The 23380-nt window shown below is 67.3% G+C and overlaps 1 protein-coding gene across 1 annotated transcript; it reads right to left on the bottom strand.

Annotated features, from left to right (window-relative positions):
• Positions 1-1610: 1610 nt before the first annotated feature.
• NCKAP5L (NCK associated protein 5 like) lies at positions 1611-20340 on the bottom strand. Its single transcript, XM_074980094.1, is given in 13 exon segments — positions 1611-4085; positions 4460-4602; positions 4990-5289; positions 6017-6303; positions 7071-7692; positions 7695-9468; positions 10097-10207; positions 11104-11223; positions 11888-11926; positions 12083-12151; positions 12717-12806; positions 13614-13684; positions 20063-20340. Coding segments are annotated over 11 exon segments (3795 nt in total). The 5' UTR covers positions 12801-12806; positions 13614-13684; positions 20063-20340; the 3' UTR covers positions 1611-3839.
• Between the last annotated feature and the right edge of the window lie 3040 nt (positions 20341-23380).

Here is a 23380-nt window from a genome sequence, read left to right as displayed (position 1 = left end):
GGGGGGGGGGCTGGGACATGGGCCCTGCTCTTGTGGCTGCTGGGGGGGCAGGCTAGCGGCCCCCCCCCCCCCCCCGCCCGAGAACATGCCCCACCCCAGCCTGGCCCGCCTGAGGCCCCCCCCCCCCCCCCGCACTACCCCGGGAGATTGGGGGGGGAGGGGGGGGCCAAGGTGCAGCACGAGTTGCGCGGGGGGGGGGGGGGGGGTGTCTAAAAGTCGCCCCGCCCCCTGCCCGAGGGGGTGATGCAACTGCCCTGCAAGCAGCGCCGCTGGCTCGTGGCTGGCCACAAGGGGGCGCCCCCGGTTCGTGCCGGGAGCTCCCCGCGAGTGCCCTGTCCCTACAGCCCTACGGCGGCGGGGGGGGGGGGGGGGGGCACATCCCGGGCTCCCAGCAGACAGCTCATTCCCCCCCCCCCCCCCCGGGCCTCTCTAGGCCTTGGGGTGCTGGGGCAGGGTCGTGGGACTGGGGGTGCTGCTGCCCACTGCAGGGCTCTGGGAAGGCATGAGTCCAGGGCAAGGGGCCCAGGATGGGGACCCCCCCCGCCAACACCCACCCAGCCCTGGCAATGGGGCTTTTGCCAAAGCTGTGAGCTGCAAACCCAGCCTACAGCCCCCCCCCCCACCCCACCCCCAAAAAAAAAAACACCCTACAAAGGCCGGGTGCGCTGCCCCCCCGCCCCAGCCAACACCTCGCCCCTGGGGCCTGATCCTGATCCTGCCAGGCAGCAGCTAGGCCTCCCGCCAGCCCAAGGCAGTTGGGCGCAGGAAGGGGCCTGGCCTGCTTGAGGCAGAGGGACCCAGTGGGTCACCTCGTAATGCAGCAGGTCAGACAAGTCCCCTTCTGGGCCCACGGAATTGGGAAATATCCGGGCGGGGGGGGGGGCGTCTGTGGAAACCCACCCTTTACCCTACACCCCTGCTGCCTGCATGCTAGCCCTGCCCCGCCCCCAGGTGTGCACCAGCGCCATCCCTCACCCCACTCCCATCACACTCACCAGCCATTGCGGCCTGACCACCGACCCATCCACCACCTGGCGGCTGCTGTGATCACCCCAGAGCTGGCCGCATTTCAGCACTGGCCGCGCGAGCATGGGGCAGCAGTGCTGCTATGCCCCACCCCCGTGGAGGCTGCATTTCAGGGCTGGGTGAGCAGTACCCTGGCCCAGCCGCCCATTACCTCGTTAAGCTGGGCATGCGTGCTGGGACCAGGGCACATTCGCTGCAGGGGGTTGCTCCATGCCATGCTCCAGTGCTGGGCGGGGTGCTGCAGCAGCACCAGCTCTTCCAAGCCTGCGTGGCAGCGGGTGGGCTTCCCCAGAGAGGGGCCCAACGCCCCCTTTCTAGCCTGTCCTGCACACGGGGGGGGGGGGGGGGGGCATGGCCAGGGCCTGGGCTACCCCACTGCAGCTCCGAAGAGAAAGGGCCCAGCCCACGTCCCCATGTGCCCCCTGAGCACCACGCCTGGAGTGGGCAGAGGTGATTGTGCAGATTCACATTGAGTCCATCAACCCCACTGCCAAACCCAGCCCCAGCAGCCTCCACTGCCGTTGCTTGCAAGGTGCCAGCAGGACTGAGCCCCCCTCCTGTCCCGGGGCACTCTGAGCCCACTTCCACACCCCTGCTAGGGCTTGTGTGCTGCAACCCTGGGAGCTGAGCCTTGCCTGGCATGGCAGGGTGGCTGCAGGTCAGCCAGCAGCAGGCAGGGCAGGGACAGGAAACCACGCATTACGCCAGCCCAGCTCTTAACCGTTTATTGGCAGGTGGGAGACCAAGGCAGACAAACAGCTGGGTTCACAATAACTTATATAAATTAAACCAAGCAGGAGAGCAGAAAACCCAGCCAGTAGGGGAGACAGGGCAGGGGCGTCTGTACAAGGCAGTAGCACCATTGGGGAGAGCCCGGCGAGGGGCCAGCCCCCCAGGGAGGCACAAGACAGGAGCCAAGGGCAACCCCCCGAAACACAAAGCACAAGGGGCAGGAGCAGACCCCACAGCACCAGTGGAGAGGCGTGACCTGCTGGGGCGCAGGCAGGACAGGGCTACGCACGCTGGGCAGCGGAATGTGGGGGCTGCTGCTCCTACACCCCACTGTGGCACCGGCAGGATGGGGAGAGAGGGGCTGGTCCATTGAGCAACCCCCAGAGACCCCTGCGCCCCAGCCCCTTCACACCCAGGGGGTCAGGACCCCTGGTTCCTACAGCAACGACTCAGCTGCAGCAGCTTCCCTCCCGCACAGGCCCCCAGCTGGGGCAGGGAGGGACAGCAGATCTCCCCCCAGCCAGCACACCTGTGGGACTCGCTGCCACAAGAGCAAAGGAGGCCTTGAAAGGGGAGTGGCCCATCGGTGCAGCGAAGGACAAGAGCCCTCAGCTCCCTGCCGGGGCAACGTGCCCCCGCTGTTCAGACAGGCCAAACAGGCATCCCAGGGTCCCTCTGCCCAGACCCGACCACTGCAGCGCAGCTCGGCAGCCGCCAGTTCTGGGCCCTGGGGAACCCACACTCCAGGGCCTGCTCCCGTGCGGGCTGGCTACGCCTGTGCCACGTACCACCAGCACCCTGGGGAACTCACACTCCAGGGCCTGCTCCCATGCGGGCTGGCTACGCCTGTGCCACGTACCACCAGCACCCTGGGGAACTCACACTCCGGGGCCTGCTCCCGTGCGGGCTGGCTACGCCTGTGCCACGTACCACCAGCACCCTGGGGAACCCACACTCCAGGGCCTGCTCCCGTGCGGGCTGGCTACGCCTGTGCCACGTACCACCAGCACCCTGGGGAACTCACACTCCAGGGCCTGCTCCCGTGCGGGCTGGCTACGCCTGTGCCACGTACCACCAGCACCCTGGGGAACTCACACTCCAGGGCCTGCTCCCATGCGGGCTGGCTACGCCTGTGCCACGTACCACCAGCACCCTGGGGAACTCACACTCCGGGGCCTGCTCCCGTGCGGGCTGGCTACGCCTGTGCCACGTACCACCAGCACCCTGGGGAACTCACACTCCAGGGCCTGCTCCCGTGCGGGCTGGCTACGCCTGTGCCACGTACCACCAGCACCCTGGGGAACTCACACTCCAGGGCCTGCTCCCGTGCGGGCTGGCTACGCCTGTGCCACGTACCACCAGCACCCTGGGGAACTCACACTCCAGGGCCTGCTCCCGTGCGGGCTGGCTACGCCTGTGCCACGTACCACCAGCACCCTGGGGAACACACACTCCAGGGCCTGCTCCCGTGCGGGCTGGCTACGCCTGTGCCACGTACCACCAGCACCCTGGGGAACTCACACTCCAGGGCCTGCTCCCGTGCGGGCTGGCTACGCCTGTGCCACGTACCACCAGCACCCTGGGGAACTCACACTCCAGGGCCTGCTCCCGTGCGGGCTGGCTACGCCTGTGCCACGTACCACCAGCACCCTGGGGAACACACTACCGGGCTGTGGTCCAGTGTGGGCTGGCCATGCCTGGGACCTATGTGGGGCAGGCAGTGCAGGAGACGGGCTGCACATGGCCTGCCTGGGTGGTGGTCCGACAGTGCAGACAGGCCCTGCGCCCCCAGGCGCCTGCATCAGCGTCTGGGGCGGGGTGGGGAGCGTGTGGAGCCGGCAGGAGGAATTGAACTGGCCCCAGCCGAGCGCCTTGTCCTCCCCGCACTGCAATGGCTGGGGGCCGCGTCCCTGGCAAGGCAGCTGCTCTGCCCCGCTCCGGCCGGGCCCTGGGGGAGCCTGGTGGTGACCTCCAGCCACACCTCCTCAGCAGGTCAGCCCCAGCGCCTGGCCTCTGAGGGGCTGGGGGAGCCCAGGAGAGCCTGGGTAGCGCCTTCCCCGCCAGCAGTAGCCTGAGCCCTGCTAGCCTTGGCTGCCGCAGGAGGAGAGGCTGTCGTACAGAGAGTCGCTGAGCGACTCCGAGGTCTCCAGGCCCGGCTGGCCCTGCCCCGTGTCCCGGGACTTGAGGTCCGTGCTGCCGTCCTCACCCACGTCCGAGGCGCTGGGCGTCCTGCTGCCGCTGGCGCTGAAGGCCAGGGAGGAGGGGGGCCGCAGGCAGGGCAGGTCCGCGGCAGCGCTCTCCCTCTGGGCTGTGCTGCGCACTGAGCTCTGCGGGGACAGGCAGGAGCATGAGGGGGCCCGAGACCGGGGGCGGGCAGCGAGCTGGAATCAGCCCCGGGCAGAGCCCTCTGGGTGGGGAGCAGAGGGGCCCCCACCCACCAGCACCAGCCGCCCTCTGAGAGAACTGGGGGCTGAGCAGAGGCCCCTCCCATCCCCTCTCGCCCTGCCCCACAATACCAGGCCCATCCCCGAACAGCCCATCCCAGCTGCTCCGGCGGGGCCCTATGCACCCTCTGGGTAATCCAGGCAGCTGGGAGCGGTGCTTCCCCGGGGCACACACAGACCAGCCCTTGGGCCCCCGACAGCTCAGTCCCAGTCCCAGTCCCAGCCCCGCCCCCCCCCGCCCCCAGGGTGCTCCTTACCCCGCCCAGCCCGTGCAGCCCCTCCAGGGCCCTGGCCGCGCACAGGAAGGGGTCAGCGGAGCCACCGCAAGCCTTGGCGTTGGGGAAAGTCGAGTTCTTGCTCTGCCCCACTCGCCGAGCTCGGCCGGGTTCCACCCGAGGGTCTGGCGCCAGAGAAGAGGTGCGGGGGGTTAGCGGACGGCTCCCTGTAGTGACCCCTCTCCCTGTCCTCCCCCGGGTCACACTGGGCGCAGCCCTGGCCCAAGCGAGGGGCACCACCGGCAGCCTCGGGGGCAGGCTCACTCCCTGCCCCACTCTAGCACCCCTCGCCCATCCCCCACCCCAGGCAGCTTGGCACGGCGGGGGTCGGGGAGAATGGGCATTGATAGCCTGGGGGCGTGGGAGAGACGCACGGGCAGGGAGGTTACCCGCCGGGGCTCCCCCACTTCTTTGGGTCTCCTCACGTCCTCCCAGGAAGGGCCCATTCCCCCCCAGCCCTGGCAGAGCCCTCCCAGCTCAGTGGGCCCCACCGCAGCTCGCGCCGTACAGACCTTGGGGGCCGCAGCGGCGCAGGGGCGGCTCTGGGACTGCCAGCACCCCCTGGACCGCCGGCAGGCTTTGGTGCTTCCCAGGCAGCAGGACACCCTCTGTGCTGGGCACCTCCCGCTCCAGTGTCCGGGCCTTGCGGGCCACTCTGGTAAGCCCCGGTGGCCGCCCCAGGGCCACGCTGGCTGGCGGCTCCAGGCCAGGTTTTGGCTTCGGGGGATTCTTACTGGGAGCCCCACTGCAGTAGTCAGGGGGCGGGAAAGTGCCAATGCCACTGTCCAGGGTCCGGGTCAGGGAGCCGCAGGCTGCAAGCAGCAAGCCAAGGCGGCATTAGTGGGCGGGGCCAGTCCAGGCAGGCCTCCTGGAGCCCCACCCACAGCCCGCCCTTCGCCCACCTGCAACACGTGGGAGGTCAGCCACGGTCACAGGGCATCACGGCTGGAGTCCCTCCCCAGCCCCACCCACCCTCCACTACCACGCCCCTCCTGCCCCCAGACCGCCACGGCTCCAACCACGCCCCCTGCCGGCAGGCCACGCCCCTCCCGCCCCCCACCGCCACACCCCTCCCACCCCCAGAGCTCCACAGCTCCAACCACGCCCACCCCTAGCAGGCCACGCCCCTCCTAGCCCCAGACCCTCCCTCCCTCCCTCCACCACCACACGCCTCCTGCCCCCAGACCTCCACACCTCCAACCACGCCCACCCCTGGCAGGCCACGCCCCTCCTGCCCCTAGCCCCTCCCACCCCACACTGCCAAACCCCTCCTGCCCCCATACCCTCCCTCCCTCCACCGCCACACCCCTCCTGCCCCCAGACCTCCACGGCTCCAACCACACCCACCCCTGCCCCTCCCACCCCCCATTGCCAGGCCCCTCCTGCCCCCAGACCTCCACAGCTCCAAGCCACGCCCACCCCGGCAGGCCACATCCCTTCCCAGTGGGGAACAGAACCCAGCTGCCCCGAACCCCCCACCGGGCCAGAACCCGGGATCTGGGCCACACCGCGGGAGGCTCCCGGAACCGGGGGGGTTACCTGTGAAGTGCTGGGCGGTCACTGCCTCGGCCAGGCTCTCTGACGGGACTTCCCCCTGCAGCGGGAAGCAGCAGGGGCTCAGCATGGGCCCAGGGCTCCTTCCCTCCCTGGGCGGGGGCGCCCTCACCTTCTCAGGGCTCTCCTGGCAGCTCCGCAGGTGGCACACAAGGCCGTTCCGGGGGGGCCGGCAGAGCCGGGGGTCTTTGGCGTCGTGCGAGACCCTCTGGAGATCCCGGAGCTCACGCTTCTGCTCCAGCCTGTCCCCGTAGGTCTCCTTCCCGTCCACCCTGCAGAGACGGGTGTGAGGTGCGGCGCTGGGGGCAGAGCCCAGGCCAGGGAGCATGGGAAGCCCAACCCCCCCTCTGTGAGGGACCCAGCTGCCCGCACTCCACCCCCTCTTCCCTCGTGCTCTGAGCGCGCCAGAGCTTGGGTAGCGGGCGGGGACGGGAGCCCCCGTCACAGACGGTGAAACTGAGGCCCAGAGAGGGCCCAGGGAATCCCCCATGGCTGGGCAATGGAGCCAGGAGCCCTGTCCCCACTTCACTGCTGGGGCAGTGGAGGTCGGGGCGCAAGGGGCAAAGTTTGGAAAAGAGGAAGCTGAGAGAGGACATGACAGCAGTTCCCAGCACCCCGAGCAGGGGAAATGGTTCTCCTCAGCCTCTGGGGGCAGGACAAGGAGCGGGGTTGGCTGGGCAGTAGGAAAGGCTTCCTGCCCAGCAGGGCGCTTCCACCCGGGAACACAGCGCCTGGGAGGGTCCTGGAGTCTCCATCACCAGAGACATGGAAGAGCAGCTCAGCCAGACACCTGGCGGGGATGGTCTCGACGGTGCCTGGTGCTGCTGTGAGGGTCGCGGCTGGGCTCAATGCCCTCTCATGGCCCCTTCCAGTCCCAGGGTTCTGGGGGTCCCCTGCTCTAATCCACCTGTTCCACACCCCTCCCAGAGCGGGGAGAGAACCCAGGCGTCCGGGCTCCCAGCCGCAGCCCAGGCATGTCTGTCCCCCACCCCACCACTGGCCCATCGCTCTGTCAGCTACACCCCCGCTGCCCGGGTACCTGTCCAGCAGCTGCTGCATGAAGTCCTGGGCCGTCACCTCCTGGTACATGACCTGCAGCTGGCTGGGCGGGGGCGGCCCGCGGGCATGGGGCCGGCCCTTCTCCAGCGCCAGACCCTGGACATAGGCCTGCTCCTCCTCAAGCGCCTTGCGCAGCCCCTCCGCCTTCTCCATCAGCCGAGAGATGTTGAGGCGCTCGGCCTCCCGCTTGGCACCTGGGCCCCGGTCCTTCCGCTCCTCCTTGGCCTTGGGCACCTCCGGCCGGCGGTTCAGGGCAGGCAGCTTGCTCCTGCGCAGCCCGAACCAGCTGGCGAGGGCACTGGAGCTCCGGGCCTTCCCCTCGCCCGCCAGCGCCTTGTCCTCCTGCCGCCGCAGCACGTTCTCCTCGATGCCCTTCATCACCTTCTCCTCAATGGCCGAGTGCCGCGCCGGGCCCAGGGCCGATGCTGGGGGGTGCTGCTGGGGGCTGCCAGGCTGCAGCTCCTCGGCGGGTGGGCGGGCAGCCCCAGCTCTGGACGCCGCCTTGGTGGGTGACTTAGAGGGCAGCTTGGTGGGGCTCCCATGGGGGCTCTTGGTGCCTTTGGCAGGGGGCACTGGAGGGGCTTTGGGGGGGTCCTGGGGCTTGGGGGGGGCTGGCGGGCTTTGGCTGTGGGCTGCTTGGCAGAGCAGGACTCGAGCTCCAGCCGGGAGCCCACCGAGCCCGAAGAGTAGCACCGCCCGGCAGGCTCCTGGTGCTTGAGGCTGCCGCCCGCGCCAGGCCGGGGCTGTGCCCGGGCTTCCAGTGCCTCCTCGCAGGGCCGGAGCGGTGCCCGTCCCTTCCCGGGGCAGCTGCCCTTCTCCAGAGCTGGCGCCTCCTTCCGCTCCCCGCCCTCCGCACTCCTCAGCTTCCCCAGCGCCGAGAGCCGCTCCTTGAAGGGCGGCTGGCCCGGCTCGGGCGCCTTCTTCCCAGGGTTGCTAACGGGCCGCCTGGGCCCGCCGGAGCTCCCAGCACCCCGGCGGGCGGGCAGAGGGGACTCGGCGCCCCGCTCCTTGGCAGGAGCACAGGGGCACGGCTCAGGCGGGCAGGGGGGCACGAGGCGGGAACACTTGGGCTGCTCCTGCAGGGACCCCAGGCCGCCCACTGACAGCTCCGAGAGGTTCTCGTAGTTGTGGGCCTTCGGGGAGCCCTGGCTGAAGGACTCTTCAGCCAGCCCGGGGGCCAGGGGCCTGGCAGCCTTGGGGGAGGCCTGGCTTTCGGCCCCGGGGGGCAGAGGGCAGGAGGGCACCGTGGGCCCCTCTGGGGAGGCCCTGTGGCTGAGCCCGGGCAAGGGGCACACCTCGTGGTTACTGCTGCGGCAGGGGATCTTGGAGCTGCGGGTGAGCTGGGGGCTCAGGCGCAGGGCGGGGGAGCTCTGGGGCTTCTCCCCGGGCGTGGGGACCCTCAGGAACTTGAGCACCTTGCCAGGGGAGGGCACAGGCAGTGCCCCGCTACCTGCGGACGGTGGGCCTGGCTGCAGCTGGGGCTTCTCCTGGGCTGGGAGCTGGGCCAGGCCCTCGGCGCTCTCCTCTGGGGGCTTGTCTCCGGAGAGGAAGACGCTGAGGTAGGCCTGGCGCTCCAGGGCCTGCTCTCCAGCAGCAGTGCCAAAAGGCAGCTTGGCCGCACTGGCCTGGGCCAGGCCTGACGCCGGCGCGATGGGCTGGTACCTGCCCATGACCGAGAGGCCAGGCAGCGCGTCACGGCTCAGGCCCGGGCCCAGCGGCTCCAGGGAGCCCTCCAGCCGGTAGGCAGGTGCCGGCTCCCTGGTGAGGGGGCAGCCCTCCTTCAGGAAGTGCTGCAGGTAGCACTCTGTGTCCTCCAGCAGCACCCAGTCCAGCGCCTTGTGGGCCAGGGCGCTGAGGTGGGCCTCGCCTGGGGGCCCCTTCTCCAAGGGGCCCAGCTCCCCAAGCTCCTCGGAGGAGGAGGAGGAGCTGCCCTCGCCCTTCTGTGGGCAGCACAGTGGGGGCAGCACCTGGGGGCGCCCGCCCTCAGCTTTCAGGCCTCCACCCTGGCTCCCCTCCTCTTCGCCCTTCCACCGCAGCGCCTCCTCCAGGCCGGCGGGTGCTAGCAGCAGGCAGGGCGGCCACAGCTGGTGTGTGGGGGCTGGGGGCTCAGCCGGGGGTCCCTCCCCATTCAGGGGTGACTCGGGCGGGCTCCCTGCCTCTGCTGGCATCATCTGGAATGGCTGGGAGCCGGGCTTGGTGGGGGCTTGGCTGGGTTCCATCCAGGGGGGCAGCTGGCATGGTGGTGGGCACAGCAGGGGGTCTGTCTCCTCCAGCTTCCGCAGCACCTCCAGGATCTGGGCTTTCTTCTTGAAGAAGGGAGACAGCGCCTCCATGGACGGGGAGCCGGGGCTGCCCGCCCGCAGACCTCCGGACCCCACCTGGGAAGAGGGGCAGGACGGGCCATGAGCTGCCCACCCGGGGCCTGGCTCCCCTGAGGCCAATGCCCCAGGTCATCCACACCCCAGCTTAGCCAGACAACAGGAAGACCCAGGCCTAGAACAGGGGTGCTGGGTCCCCCCGTTTGGTCCCCAGGTGGTTGGGGAAGGCAGCCATGCAAGGGCTGGGGTCGGCTGACCCTGTAGCAGGCTGGGCTGTGGGGGAACTGGACTACCAGCCAGGCAGGGAGCCTGCTCCCCCTTGGAGTAACCCACAAGTGCAGCCGCCTCCCCCAGCTCGGCAGCGGACAGCCTGGGCACAGCCATCCCAGCATTCTCTGGGGCAAAGCCTGGCACAGAACCCAGGAGTCCTGGCTCCCGAGGCCTGCTGTATTTGGGCCCAACTCCTGGGAAACAAAACGGAGGGGGGGGGCATTGGCTGCATCTGTGGAGGGCAGGAGACTGTGGGGAGCCGCACGCCTGCCAGCTCCCATTCACCCTGCTCAGGCTACTGGCCAGTACCTGCCCCCCACTGCATCAGGGCTCCCCACTGAACGCAGCGTCCACCCGCTTGCCCGCCGTGGGCACTGATCCGTGTGTGCTCCCCTCCCGGCTGGGGCGGGGGACGTACCTCTCTCGGCACGCAGCGTCCCAGGGGCAGCGAGGGGCCCAGCTTCTCCACCGTGCCCAGCTGGAGCCGGGAGGGAGGGCTGCAGAGAACGGGCACCGGGTGCAGTGCCAGCTGGGAAGGAAAGCAAGGCTGAGATGCAGGGCCAGCGAGCGATTTCCGGCGGGGTAGGGGAGTGCACCGGGCGCCGGGGCAGCTGGACGAGTTTAGGGGGGACCCAGAAGCTGCAGCTGGGAGGTGGCCAAGGGCCATGGGGGAAGGGTGATCAAGGCCAGCCCAGAGCTGGGGCCTTGCAGGGTCACTCACAGGGACTCTCAAGGGCTGAGCTCCTGCTGCCGGCAGTTTGGCCATAGCAGGGGGGGGAGGGGGCTGAAGAGGCCCTCAAGGGCAGCGAGGGGGCCTAGGCCATGTGGGGAGGCTGGGCGGGAGTTTAGGTTGTACCCAGTGGCTGGTGGGGGAGGGGCTGTGATGAAGTGGGGTCCCCTGGTTCAGTTGTGTGTGGCTCCCACTGTCCTGTAGTTACCCAAGGAGGGTGCCTCAGTTTCCCCAGGCCCAGCAGCAGTGCCCAGTGGTTCTGGGACTTTCAGGGTGATGACTTCTCACACCTAGACAATGGAAGTCCCTGACCTTTGCCACTGGGTGATCCCTTTGTTCCAGGGAGGGGGGGAGCAGGACAAAGGCAGAGGAGGGGCCAGGGTGGATTGAATAAGAAGGGAGCCGTGGGGTGGGGCGGTCTGGTTGGGCTGGAGCAGGAGGAGGGGGACCAGGGCCCGGCTCAGGGACCCCTCTTTCCAAGGTGGATGGTGCTGAGAGCTTCTGGTTTCCATGCTGCCAAGTCTGCTCTATGCTGCCCCCAGGCTCTCGACTAACAAACCTTCTGTTCTACCTGCCAGCTGAGTCGCGGGTGGGGGCAGGGCCTCAGGACCCCCATGCTCCAGGCATCTGGGGGTACCGGTCAGCCGGGGGCTGAGGTGATAGCTGGGGCAGCCGGGGGCTGGCTGGGATAGTACCTGGGGCAGCGAGCCAGTGCTCAGCTGCAGCTTCTGCTGGAAGAGGTCACTCAGGGTCCGGTTCTGGCGCTCCAGGTCAAAGACTCTCTTCTTCAGCTTGAGGCACTCCTGGCGCAGGTCCTGCGGCCCCAGGGCAGAGCAGAGGGTCTGCGCCAGGCCCCCGGACAGCGACGGGGGAGGTGCTGGGCCCTGCTCTCCCCTCCCCACCTGCTCAGCTAGCAGGGTCCCCCACAACCACCCTCTAGCCCTGTCCCTCTGCCCACATGGCCCCCCCATGCCCTAGGTCCCAGCCCCACCGCGGTAAAGGGACTGGGAAGGGTCTGGGCTGAGCCCAGGGCTGACTCAGAGACCCAGGCACACCAGCAGCTCCCACCTCCCCGTCAGCAGGGCCTGGGCAAGCAGAGCAAGGTGGCCCCACGTTACCCACAAGCTGCACAGAGTCCTCCAGTGTTACCTGAGCTATGTCCCTGCCCCTCAAGTGTGGGCTCTGGCGTGCTAGTCCCAGCCCAGGGGGATGTGCTGTGCAGAGAGGGGTCAGGACCCCTGGGTTCTGTGGTTAGAGGGGGGTGGAACCGGGGATGGCTCAGCACTCCTCAGTTCTGTCCTGGGCCCTGATTCACTGTGCAGCAGGGCCAGGCAAGCGTCAGCCTGTACGGCACGCCAGGCTGCCGAGCAGGGAGAATGCTGAGCCCCACCCCGGACCCTGTGCCCAGCCCCCACCCCTGGGGGGAGGGGCACTGGGGGGTTGAGCTCCCCAGGGTGGGAGGCTCCCATACCCACTGACCTTCTGATTGAGCAGAGCCTGCACCACATGGTTGGCAACCTGGAAGATGAGGAGGTCACATGAGAGCAGGTGTGGGGCACGGGCAGGGGGCAGAAGCAGCTAACGGCACAGCCAGCTGCCCCCAGACAGTGCACCAGGTACAGGGAGTCCCAAGACGGGCAGTGGCCCAGGGCTCATGTGGCCAGGGCAGGTTACCTCATCCAGGCAGCGCTCGTAGGTCTCCCTCTGGTTCTCGTTGGCCTGAGCCAGGGCCAAGTTCTCCGCCTGGGACAGAGGGGGAAGGAGCCGCAGGTCAAGGGCCCACTTACGCTGCCCCTGGGATCTCACACTCCCAGGAGGGGAGTGGTGTCTAGTGGTTAGAACGGGGAGATGGGAACCAGGACTCTTGGGTTCTACCCCCAGCTCTGGGAGTGGAGGGGTTAGAGCAGGCAGAGCTGAGAGGCAGGACTCCTGGGTTCTTCGCCAGACTCACTGTATGACTTTGGGCAAGTCCCTGGTCCCCCAGCTGCAGGGCCCTGGGAGAACCCACGAAGCCACCTTAGATCCCGGATGCAAGCCCTGCTGCGGGGGGGCTTTCCTGGGAACAACCCCTGAGCAGAACAGGGGCAAGAAGCTTTGCAGCCTGCGGGAGGGAGCCCGGCTGAGCTGGCGGCCACATGAGGCCGAGCTCAGCAGCCAGAGCCCGTGCACCGACCCAGCCTTCACCGCTGGGCCGCCCCCACCCTCCGTGTGACTGCTACGTGCCCAGCGCGCCCAGGGCTGGAAGAACGGCACTGAGAGGGACGCTGCCAGCGGGGCAGCGACGTGCCCTTCGCGAGGGGCTCCGCACCTCCAGCTCGCGCAGTCTCTGCAGCAGCTCCTGGCTCGTTCCCGGCTCGCTGCCGCCCTCTTCTGGCTTCATGTCTCCCGACATCGAGGCCTGCAACACAAAGCAGGGGGTCATGGAGCCTGGTCAGGGGCTCATCCTCTCAGCACCCAGGATGGGCCCCTTGTGCAGCCTGCCCCAGGCCCAGCCTCCAGCAGACCCCTGCAAACAGCAGCAGCTGGGCTAGGCCAGGAGGCAGCCTGGGGGATTTGCTCCAGAATACATGGGCTCCTGCGGGTGGGCAAAGGAGGCCATGTGCACACACACACGCATGTGCAAAGGGGGGCCTGCACACGTGCATGCACAAGGGAAGATATGCACACAAATCTCCAAAGCAGAGCATGTAAATGAGTGTGCATACAAAGGAGGAGGAGCAAATACACGTGAGCAGTGTTTACATATCCTTGTGCAAAGTCTGCATGTACACATGTGCAAAGGAGTGTGTGCACACTTGTGCAAAGGAGCAGGCACATGTGCCTGCATGTACAAAAGAGGGGGAGTACACACAGGCTTGCAAAGGAAGGTGTAGCCACACATGTGCAAAGCAGGATGAGTACATGTGCAAACATAAACAGAAAGTGCCTCCATACACGTGCATGCACAGGAGGGCGGGGGCAAAAGAGGTGCAAGCTCACACCCACACATACAAAGGGAGGAGGATACACACATCTGCAAAGGGGTAAGGGGTACATGCACACATGCAGAGGGTGTGCGCACACGTGCAAAGGGAGGAGGGTACACACATTTGCAAAGGAGCAGGGGGTACATGCACACAGGCAGAGGGCATGCACACAGGCATGCAAAGGGAGGTGCACACACACGCGTGTGCAAAGCCAGGGGGTGATCTCTGTCCCTCCTTACCTCACTCCAGGGGGGCAACCCCAGCCCAGGCAGCACCTTCCAGTGTTCCCTCGTCACCTCTGCCCGCCAGCCTGCAAGGGACAAAGCCCAGTGACGAGACTCGCCCCCACCTGAGACAGGCTACGGGGCCAGTACAAGGAGCCTGGAGGGGGGACCACTCTGGGAACACCCTCCCGGCTCCCCAAGTCCCCAGCCCAAGGCCGCGGCGAACACCAGCCCCCAGCAGGAGGTGGGGAAGAGTCTCTGGCAAACCAACGTCCTTGCAGATCCGATTGGACCTTGCCGGGACTCGAGCCATGCATCAGCCAGCGCGTCTCCACCCCCAGGAAGGCTGCAGCTCCACAGCCTGGGTAGTCCGGGGCCTGAGCGCCACTCGTGCTGAACCCCAGCTGGATGCAACCCCAGGAAGCGACCAAGCAGGGGGAAGTGAGGCTGGAGGTGACTCCAAGTGCTCTCAGGCCAGCCTGTCCTGCTCCTTCAGCCGCCTGGCCCCTCCATGCCCAGTGCCAAATGCCCCAACACCCCTCCTTCGCACACCGGCCAACCCCGCTGTACCCGGCCAGGCAGCGCCTCCCTGGCATGCTGCACCCACCAGACCCTCTTCGGCCACTGGGCTACCGGCAGAGGCAGGACAATCCAGCCTCAGGGGGGGAACAGGAGTCAGGACACCTGGGTTCCAGTCCCAGCACTGCCAGACTCCTATGCAAGTCACTGTGCCTCAGTCTCCCCATGTGTGCAGTGGGCGTAATGACCGCAGCCCCCTCCTGGGAGGTGGGGAGGCCTGGCTCAGGGGGTGGAGGGTGACACTGGAGCAGTGAGCCATGGGAGGGCCAGGCCCTGCAGGCACAGCACAGCCATGAGGCTCCCCTGCCCCACTTCTAACAGCCCTTGGAGCTGAGTGACACCAGCTGGCCCTTCACCAGGACTGGCGCCCACATGCACGGCACAGCCGCGGGGGCATTGGTGCCAGCTCGCCGGGGGCTCCGGGGCCAGGCACGTCAGGGCAGGGAAGCTGCTGGGGCCAGCAATGGCTCCAGCACCTTGGGAGCAAACGCAAAGGGGGCCCAGGGCTGGAGCGGAGATTGGACCCAGCACCCAGTGGGGGCACTGGGCCCAGAACTGGGGCGAGGTGCCCCACGGGGACAGAGCTGCTGACTTCAAGCATCAGCAAAGAAGTTCCTGGGCGAGCGGGGGCAGGACAGCCTCTGAGATACTGCAGCCCCCCGCCAGCACTGCGCCCCCGCCAGCTGCCCCCGCCCCATCACCCGGCCTCGGCAGGTATGTGTGCACATGGGGTCTAGAGCACGGGGGACCACTGGCCAGACACCCCAAACCCTGAACCCTTACACACACACACGGCACCCCGACAGCTTCCTAACCCCTCCCCAGCCTGAACCCCTCCACATACACACACACACATGGCACCCCGACAGCTCCCCAACCTGAACCCCTCCACACACACACACGGCACCCCGACAGCTTCCTAACCCCTCCCCAGCCTGAACCCCTCCACACACACACACACACACACACACGGCACCCCGACAGCTCCCCAACCTGAACCCCTCCACACACACACACACACGGCACCCCGACAGCTCCCCAACCTGAACCCCTCCACACACACACACACACACACACACGGCACCCCGACAGCTCCCCAACCTGAACCCCTCCACACACACACACACACGGCACCCCGACAGCTCCCCAACCTGAACCCCTCCACACACACACACACACACACACACACACACACACACACACACACGGCACCCCGACAGCTTCCTAACCCCTCCCCAGCCTGAACCCCTCCACACACACACACACACACACACACACACACACACACACACACACACACGGCCCCGACCTCCCCCCAACCCCGCTCCCACCCGCCGGACCCCCCAGCCCGGCGCCCCGCACACACCCAGGCCGGGCCGGGCTCCGGGCACAGCCCCCCAGCGCGCCGCGCCCGGCTCCCCAGCATCCTCCGCCGCCGCCGCTCCCGCTGCGGCCCGGCCCGGCCCGGCCCGGCCCCGCTATTGTTGGGAAGAGGCGGCGCTGCTGCCGCTCCAGCCTCGGCTCCCCCGGGCCTGCGGCTCCGCCTCCCGCCGCTACGGGGGAGGAGCCGGGCCGAGCGGCGGCCCGACGGGGCGGGGGCACCCGCGGCGGGACCCCGAGCACGGGGGGCAATCCAGGACCCCACCTGGGGGTTAGGGGGAGCCCCGACTGGGACCTCGGACACAGGGAGGAGGTGGAACCCGGGGCATGGGGGAATAGGAGACCCCCTGCACCATGTGACCCCCCAAGCATGGCAGGAGGGGGAGCCCAGTACAGGATAGGGGGACCTGTACAGACCCCCAAGCACGGGGGGAGGGAGAGCCCCAAGCTCAGACCCCCGCATGACATGGAGAAAGGAGAACCCCCACTAGCAGCATTTGAAACATGCTCCCTCTGACCAGCTCCTCACAGCACGTGGGAAGGGGACCCCCAAACCAGGACCCGCCGCCAGCACATGGGGGAGGGGACCCCAGACTGCACCCCAACTCCTTGAATCATGGCAGAGAGGGGCACCCACCCAGTCATCAGTTGGTGGGGCTCACAGCCTGCCCCCGCGGGCCAAGTGCTCGTACATCAGGAGGTGAAAGGTGGGAGCTGCCCCCCAAACCTGGGGGGAGCAGGAGCACACTCCAGAGCCTCTCCCTGCTCCCCAGGGCCGCCCACAGGAACCCGCTATTTCCCACCATGCTTGGGCCGTGACCCCTCAGAAGGGCCTGATGTGCTGTCAGGGCTGAGCCCCCCACCCAGCTCTGCTGCCCTCCGAGCCCCCCGCTGAGCCCTGGGCCCAGCACTAGCTGCAGCTGGTGGAAAAAAGGCGAGGGGCCCTGTGGCCAGAGAAGACAGCACCGTTCCTCTGCCCCTGCGGTGAGGTACAGCTCTGGGTGGGACCCACAGGAGCAGAGTTCAGCCCTGGAACAGATCTCTGCCCGACCCCCCCAGTTCCCCCCACCTAGCTGCCTCAGCCTGCACGTGCCCTCCCTTGCAGGTCGCAGAGCCCCGGCTGAGTGCAGCCTGGGAACCTGGATCCTCGTGCCCGGCCCAGTGCAGCTGCTGGCCCAGGCCCAGGCCCGGACCAGGGTGTGCAATTCCGAGCACAGGGCAGAGCTGCCACCGCAGGGCACTGGCCTGGGGCACCACAGCTCTGAGCTTGGCTGGGCGAATGTCTCGCACTGCTGCAGAGAATCTGCCTCTCTGGCACAGCGCCCTCAGTCCTGCTGGCTGCCAGCTGAGCATGCGGCTGGGCGGCCCCTGGCTTCCACCTGCCCTGTACCCGAGACACTGCCTGGGTGCCCCACTTCCCTCTACCTTGGGACAGAGCCTGGCTGTGGGTCCTGGCACCTCAGGTGCCACGACCAAGGGGCTGGACCTTCTCGGCCCAGGGTAGCGATAGCAGTAACCCCCAAGGCAGCCGGCCTCTTGTGCCCCGATCCACAGGAGCTGCGAGTCTCTTTGGGCGCTGGCTCCTTGGTGTGCACGGAGAGAGGGCAGCCCATTGCTGGGGAGGGCCCTGCCTGTCCACAGCGGAGGTCAAGGGGGCGATTGACAGCCCTCCCCGGGCGTCCGCTCTGCAGGAGCAAAGGTGGTCGTGAGGACGGATGGGGAAGGCCCAGGCATGCTGCTGGAGGGCGGGGGAGCAGCGCCCATGCCACAGGCCTGGCCGCACCTCCTGGGAGCGCCACTCACCCCAGAGCACAGAGCGGCTCGCTGGCGCCCTCCCACCCAGCCTGCGGTGCAGACCCAAGGCAGGAGCAAAACCCCACCGCCTAGTTCCCCTCTTCCGGAGCCTGGCTGAGCTAAGGGGTGGCTCAGGGCCCTGCCAAGCGCAGGGCTCACTCACCCCAGACTGATGCCCCCCACCAGGCCAGGCTCCCAGCAGTGCAGCACTAGCAGCAGCGGAATTGTCCCCATGGCCCACAGGGTGAAATGTAGCCAGGGACCTTGGCACAGAGACGGGGATGAGAAAAGTGGATCCCTGGCAGCGCACTGGGCTGGGCGCGCTGGACACATGGGAAGGAGGTGCTTGGGTCCCAGCAGCGGGGTCTGAAGGTGACAGTGTCCCTTGGCCACAGCCGTCTCCAGGAGTCTGTGCAGACAGACCTGGCACCAGCCTGCCACCATCCAGCACTGTGCCATGTGTGCCAGGCACTCCTTGCGCCACTCAGATGGCACGGCAGGGGGCAGGAGACCTCCCTGTTGACTCCCTGGCAAAGCACATGGCCTCTCCATCGGGGCTGGCCTGGAGCAGCCCCCAGGCAGTCAGGGCCGAGTGACCAGAATGCACTAGCTGGGCTCATGGTAGGCTCTGTGTCACCAGGCTGTTTTCACACGTGACCTGAGCAGGCCAGGCTCCCACCCTGGCAAAGGCAGAGACAAGCTCCTGATTGCCACCACCTGCCATCGCTGGCTTGGCCAGTGACCCACAGCTGCTCCTCCACCCATCAGGTAGCTGCAGGATGGGTGGGCACCAGCCACAGGCAGGGCCTGGCAAAGCCCAGTGAGCAATGCCAGGCTCATCAGCAACAGGCCCAAGAGGAGAAGGCTCAGTGGTGGGCACGGAAGTGTCATGCATTCCAGAGCAGAGATGGGGAAATGCAGCTCGCTCTCTCCGGCTCCCGTGGCATGGGGTCAGCATGGAGATCGCCTCTCAGCCTGTGTCCTTGGGGCATCTGACTCTGGGCCCTGAGCTACCTTTGCACGAGGGGACCAGGTGTCAAGACAGCGGGTTCAGTTCAAAGCTCTGCCAGCCACCAGGTAAACTTAGAACCATGGAGTTCTAGGGCTGGAGGAAACCTCAGGGTTCGAGTCCAGCCCCCAACCCAGGGCTTGGTCCAGCTGCGACTTAAAAACCTCCAGGGATGGAGATCCCACCACCTCTCTGGGTAACACATTCCAGAGCTTCCCCACCTGCCTGGGAAAGAGCTTTTCCTAATATCCAACCTGCACCTCCCCCTCTGTCACTTCCGCCCATGGCTTCTTGTTCTGCCGTCTGCCACGGCTGAGAACAGCCTCTCTCCGTCCTCCTTAGGGCCCCTTCAGGAAGGTGAAGGCTGCTATCAAGTTGCCCCTCCTTCTGCTCTTCTGCAAACTAAACAGGCCCAAGTCCCTCAGCCTCTCCTCATAGGTCATGTGCTCCATAGGCAGGGTCCAGGGGAGCCACCCTGTGAGGGGGGAGTGGGAGCCCCAGGTGTGGACCTCTGGCTGGTTTGCTGTCGGAGGAGGGGGATCCCCAAAAGGGCAGGGCAGGACCAGGGCTCACTCCCATTGCCCAGAAGTGCCCAAAGGACCGTTTGCCGGGAGACCTACACCCAGCCCTTCCCCTCTCCCTGCACTGGCACTTTGGGCTGCTCTGTTTCCTTGGCAGCACAGGGCTGGGGTCAGAATGGGCACTGGGAGCCAGGACCCCTGGGGTCTAATTCTGAGCCTCCCACTGATTCCCTATGTGAGCTTGGCCATGCGATGGGCCTGCTCCCTGCCTCGGTTTCCCTGTCTGGATCACAGGGGCAGTAAGTCGCGCCTGCACCCTGCTGGGGAGACAAGCAGCCTGGAGCGACCCCGGCTGGCAGCACCCCACAGGAGTCGCACTCTGGAGCAGGGCCCATGGAGCCTCCGCAGGCAGTCAGTGTGGGGAGCAGGGTCCAGTGGTTAGAGCTGAGCTGGGAGCCACGACTCCGGCCTTCCATTTCTGGCTCCATCGCTGACTCAGCACATGGACACACGCCCAAGCTGGCAGCTCTGTGGCCCCTCACTGGGACACGCCGCCTTGGGAGGGCAGGGAGGCAAACTTGGATGGCAGTTTGTGCTCCAGCACCTCGTCATTTTCATTGCCCTCTGCTGGACTCGAGTGAGTCCCTTCACTTCTACCCCAACTGGGGCAGCAGGAGGTGAATCGACTTGCCTCTTAGTAAGTCAGCAGAACCCAGGCGTCCTGCCCAGCCCGTCTCCCGCCTACTGCACTAATCCGCATGCCGGGTGTGAGCACAACACGACCCGCCACACAAGACATTCTCCCAGGTCCCGAGGTTTTGCACCCCGAATGTTGTCTGGCTACAGGCCCTGCAGGCCGCACGCCGCGAGGCTGCTCTCGCAGTCGGGCACGAGGGATCCCCATGCACACTCAGATATTTTCACCCCATGCAGAGCCGTGACCCAGGACACCCGCAAGGGCTCTCGGAGGTCCAGGGAGCCGCATTTGCTCTGCCCCCTGGAGATCAGGGCTTGACATGCCGGCACTGTCAACCACACACAGAGTGAATGCAGCCACCTCTGGGCTAGGACACAGCAGCTACTTCCAGCAAACGGCGAGAGGTCGGGGCAAGATGCAGCCGATTGTGAAGCAAAGGGAACTGCCCCAGAGGACATCTAAGCGAGACACGGGTGTCTCTTACCTTGCAAGCCAAGAGTCGCCCGGGCCTGGCGCCGGTGAGAGCAGCCAGGCCTACGACTCCGTGCGGGAGCTGCAGAAGGCCGGCGTCCATGCAGAGGAAGCGCCCTGGGCAGGCGGGGATGTTTCCCAGCCGGGCCCGGCCCGGATACGCAGAGGGCAGGACCGCTCGGGGAGGGCTCTCTGCTCCACGCCTCCCGGCGTCGGGAAGGGGACGCAGAGCGCCCGGGGGAGGCCACAGCAGGATGTGAGACAAACCCTGAGCTCAGCGCGGAGCCGGGACCAGACATGAGAGCTGCAGAAATAGTGCAGGAGTCCTGGCTGGGGCCGCTGCGAGTTATTTATAGCTGGCTCGCTGCAACGTGGACACACGCCCAAGCTGGCAGCTCTGTGGCGCCCCCCAGGGAAAGGGCGGTCCCAGCGCTGTGCCCCTCACTGGGACACGCCGCCTTGGGAGGGCAGGGAGGCAAACTTGGATGGCAGAGAGCTGTGGGGCTGGGGCAGGGGGCTGTGGGGCCACCCTGCTGCCAGACTCAGTCCCTGCACCCCCATGCCCCAGGCGGGGTCCAGGGGAGCCACCCTGTGAGGGGGGAGTGGGAGCCTCAGGTGTGGACCTCTGGCTGGTTTGCTGTCGGAGGAGGGGGATCCCCAAAAGGGCAGGGCAGGACCAGGGCTCACTCCCATTGCCCAGAAGTGCCCAAAGGACCGTTTGCCGGGAGACCTACACCCAGCCCTTCCCCTCTCCCTGCACTGGCACTTTGGGCTGCTCTGTTTCCTTGGCAGCACAGGGCTGGGGTCAGGATGGGCACTGGGAGCCAGGACCCCTGGGGTCTAATTCTGAGCCTCCCACTGATTCCCTATGTGAGCTTGGCCATGCGATGGGCCTGCTCCCTGCCTCGGTTTCCCTGTCTGGATCACAGGGGCAGTAAGTTGCGCCTGCACCCTGCTGGGGAGACAAGCAGCCCGGAGCGACCCCGGCTGGCAGCACCCCACAGGAGTCGCACTCTGGAGCAGGGCCCATGGAGCCTCCGCAGGCAGTCAGTGTGGGGAGCAGGGTCCAGTGGTTAGAGCAGAGCTGGGAGCCACGACTCCGGCCTTCCATTTCTGGCTCCATCGCTGACTCAGCACATGACCTTGAGCTCCCCGGGTTGCCCTGCTGAGCCTCAGCTTCTCCATCTGCGTAATGGGTTCAGCCCCAGCAGCTCTCCCAGCTAACCCAGCGCTCACTTTCCCCGACCTTGCTTGCGACTCCCCTCCCCGGCTCCCTGCCTCCCTCAGCCGGGCTCTTTCTACCGGTGGGGCGGCGGGAAGCGAGGGGCGAACAGCAGCAGAGACCCCCCCGTCCCTGGCACTCCGGGGGCAGCCTGCTGGCATTGCCCCGGGCACAGAGCCCCTCGCCCCCCTGGAGCGCTCCCGCCAGCCGCGGCCGGGCTGCACGAGGGGCCCGATCCCGAGGGTCTGGCCGGGGGGAGGCGGGGGAGGAGCTTCCGCCCAGCCCGGAACACGCAGGCGCCGCAGACAGTTGTTTGCGCCCTTCCCCCCGCCCCAACTTCGCTGAGACTCGGGGGCGCCCCCCCGCGCCCGGAGCTCGCCGCGGACTCACCAGCGGCAGTGCCGGGGGGCGGGGTGACGGCATAGCGGGGGGGGGGGGGGGCAGCCGGGCCCAGCCCCTGCCCGGGAGGGACCACGCGGGACACGCCGCAGCTCTGCCCTGACACCCTGGGGTGCCCCCAGCGCCGGCCCGCTCATTGCACCCGCAGGCCGGGCGCCTCGCCCCGTCAGTCCCCTGCCCGCTCCATTGCACCACCCGCCAGGGCCACTCGCACCCGCTCCAGCCGGCACAGGCCAAACGCGGCCACCCTGCCCCTCCGCTCTCTGACGTGTCTCCTGTACCCCCAGTGCCACCCGCCCCACCAGCAGAGCCCCTGCACCTCGCTCCTCCCTCCAGGGCGCAAAGGGGGCCCTGGGACCCTGAAAGGACGAGGGGTCAGGCCAGCACCTCCTACCCCAGCACCTTCCCCCCACATGCCACTTCTGGGGGCCCCCCGAAAGCTGCACTGCGACTCGCACTGTTGGTTAAGGCAACCCATTGCCCTGCACAGCAGCGGCGGCATGGGCGTGGTGGGGAGAACATGCCGGGGGGCCCGAAGATGCCCTGCCCCGCCCCAGCCTGACAGCACCTTGGGGCAGGGACGGCCTTGTGTTCTGGGGGTACAGGGCCCAATACAACAGGAGCCCCGGGCTGGCAGCTACCGTAATGCACCTAACACACACCCCACGCCCAGTCCATTTACTGCTCCGGGCCATGTGACACCTTGGCGGCAAGCAAACGAGAGCAGCAGCACCAGGGCTGGGACGCTGCAGCACCCGCGCCAGCACCTGCCACGAGAGGAGCATGAAAGGAAACACGCAGGGGAAACGCCTGAGCCGCGGCACACCAAGCTCCCTTTGCACAGCTCCCCCCAGCCTTCTGCGCTGACAGGCCGCCAGCCACGGCTCCCACCCAGCCAAGGGTGGGACGTGCACGGCCAAGCAGGCCCTGGCCCAGAGAGCTCGAAAGGTTCAGGCCTGGGCTGCAAGACAGACCACCAGCAAGGCTGCTGAACAGGCCTCACTTCTGCCTCCTCTCCCATCACCGGGGCACTGTCTGAATCACCGGCAGAGCCGGGCCTGTGTCGCACACGGGCCGCACTAAGGGCAGGAACAGGCTAACCTCTGCATCCAGCCACGCACAGAAGGAAGCCAGAGTCCAGCCGAGCAGGGCAGAAATGGCTCCCCTGGGCTGGGGCCTGCTAGGCGCAGCCGCTCAGGAAACACAAATCGAATGCCGGAGTGGGTTGAACACACATCGTCCCTCAGTCACCGGTATGAAGAGACCACACACACCCCTCGCACCCTGGCTCCCAGGCTGAGCTCTGCTGCCCTCAGAAAAGGAGATTTGTAATGGGAAAGGCTGGCAGCCCTTGCCCAGAGCAGGGCTACGCAGGCGCCGCGCTCACCACACCACCGCAGTGCAGCTTCTGGGGTTGCACCTCGTGAGAGGCACCAAACAGGAGGGAGTGAACCACCAGTAAGTACTTTTAGTGGACAGGGTGAGGCTTGGGAGGTTTGTGGCCACATACTTCTCATTGCACAGACTCCCCCCGCCCCCATCCCATGGCCCGACACAGAGGGCGACGTGCCCCTGCAACCTCTCGCGTTTGGCTGCTCTCAAGTCACACGGGGCCAAGCTGCGTAAAGCTGCATCTTTTCCTGGCAAGAGGGAGGTTCGTTAGGTCCCCCGCCCCCACCCTGCACACGCACACTATTTATGACCAGCCAA

This window comes from Carettochelys insculpta, chromosome 29 (assembly GCF_033958435.1).
Source record: "Carettochelys insculpta isolate YL-2023 chromosome 29, ASM3395843v1, whole genome shotgun sequence".
In the NCBI taxonomy this organism is placed as follows: domain Eukaryota; kingdom Metazoa; phylum Chordata; order Testudines; family Carettochelyidae; genus Carettochelys; species Carettochelys insculpta.
This window is presented reverse-complemented; position numbering and strand designations above follow the sequence as displayed.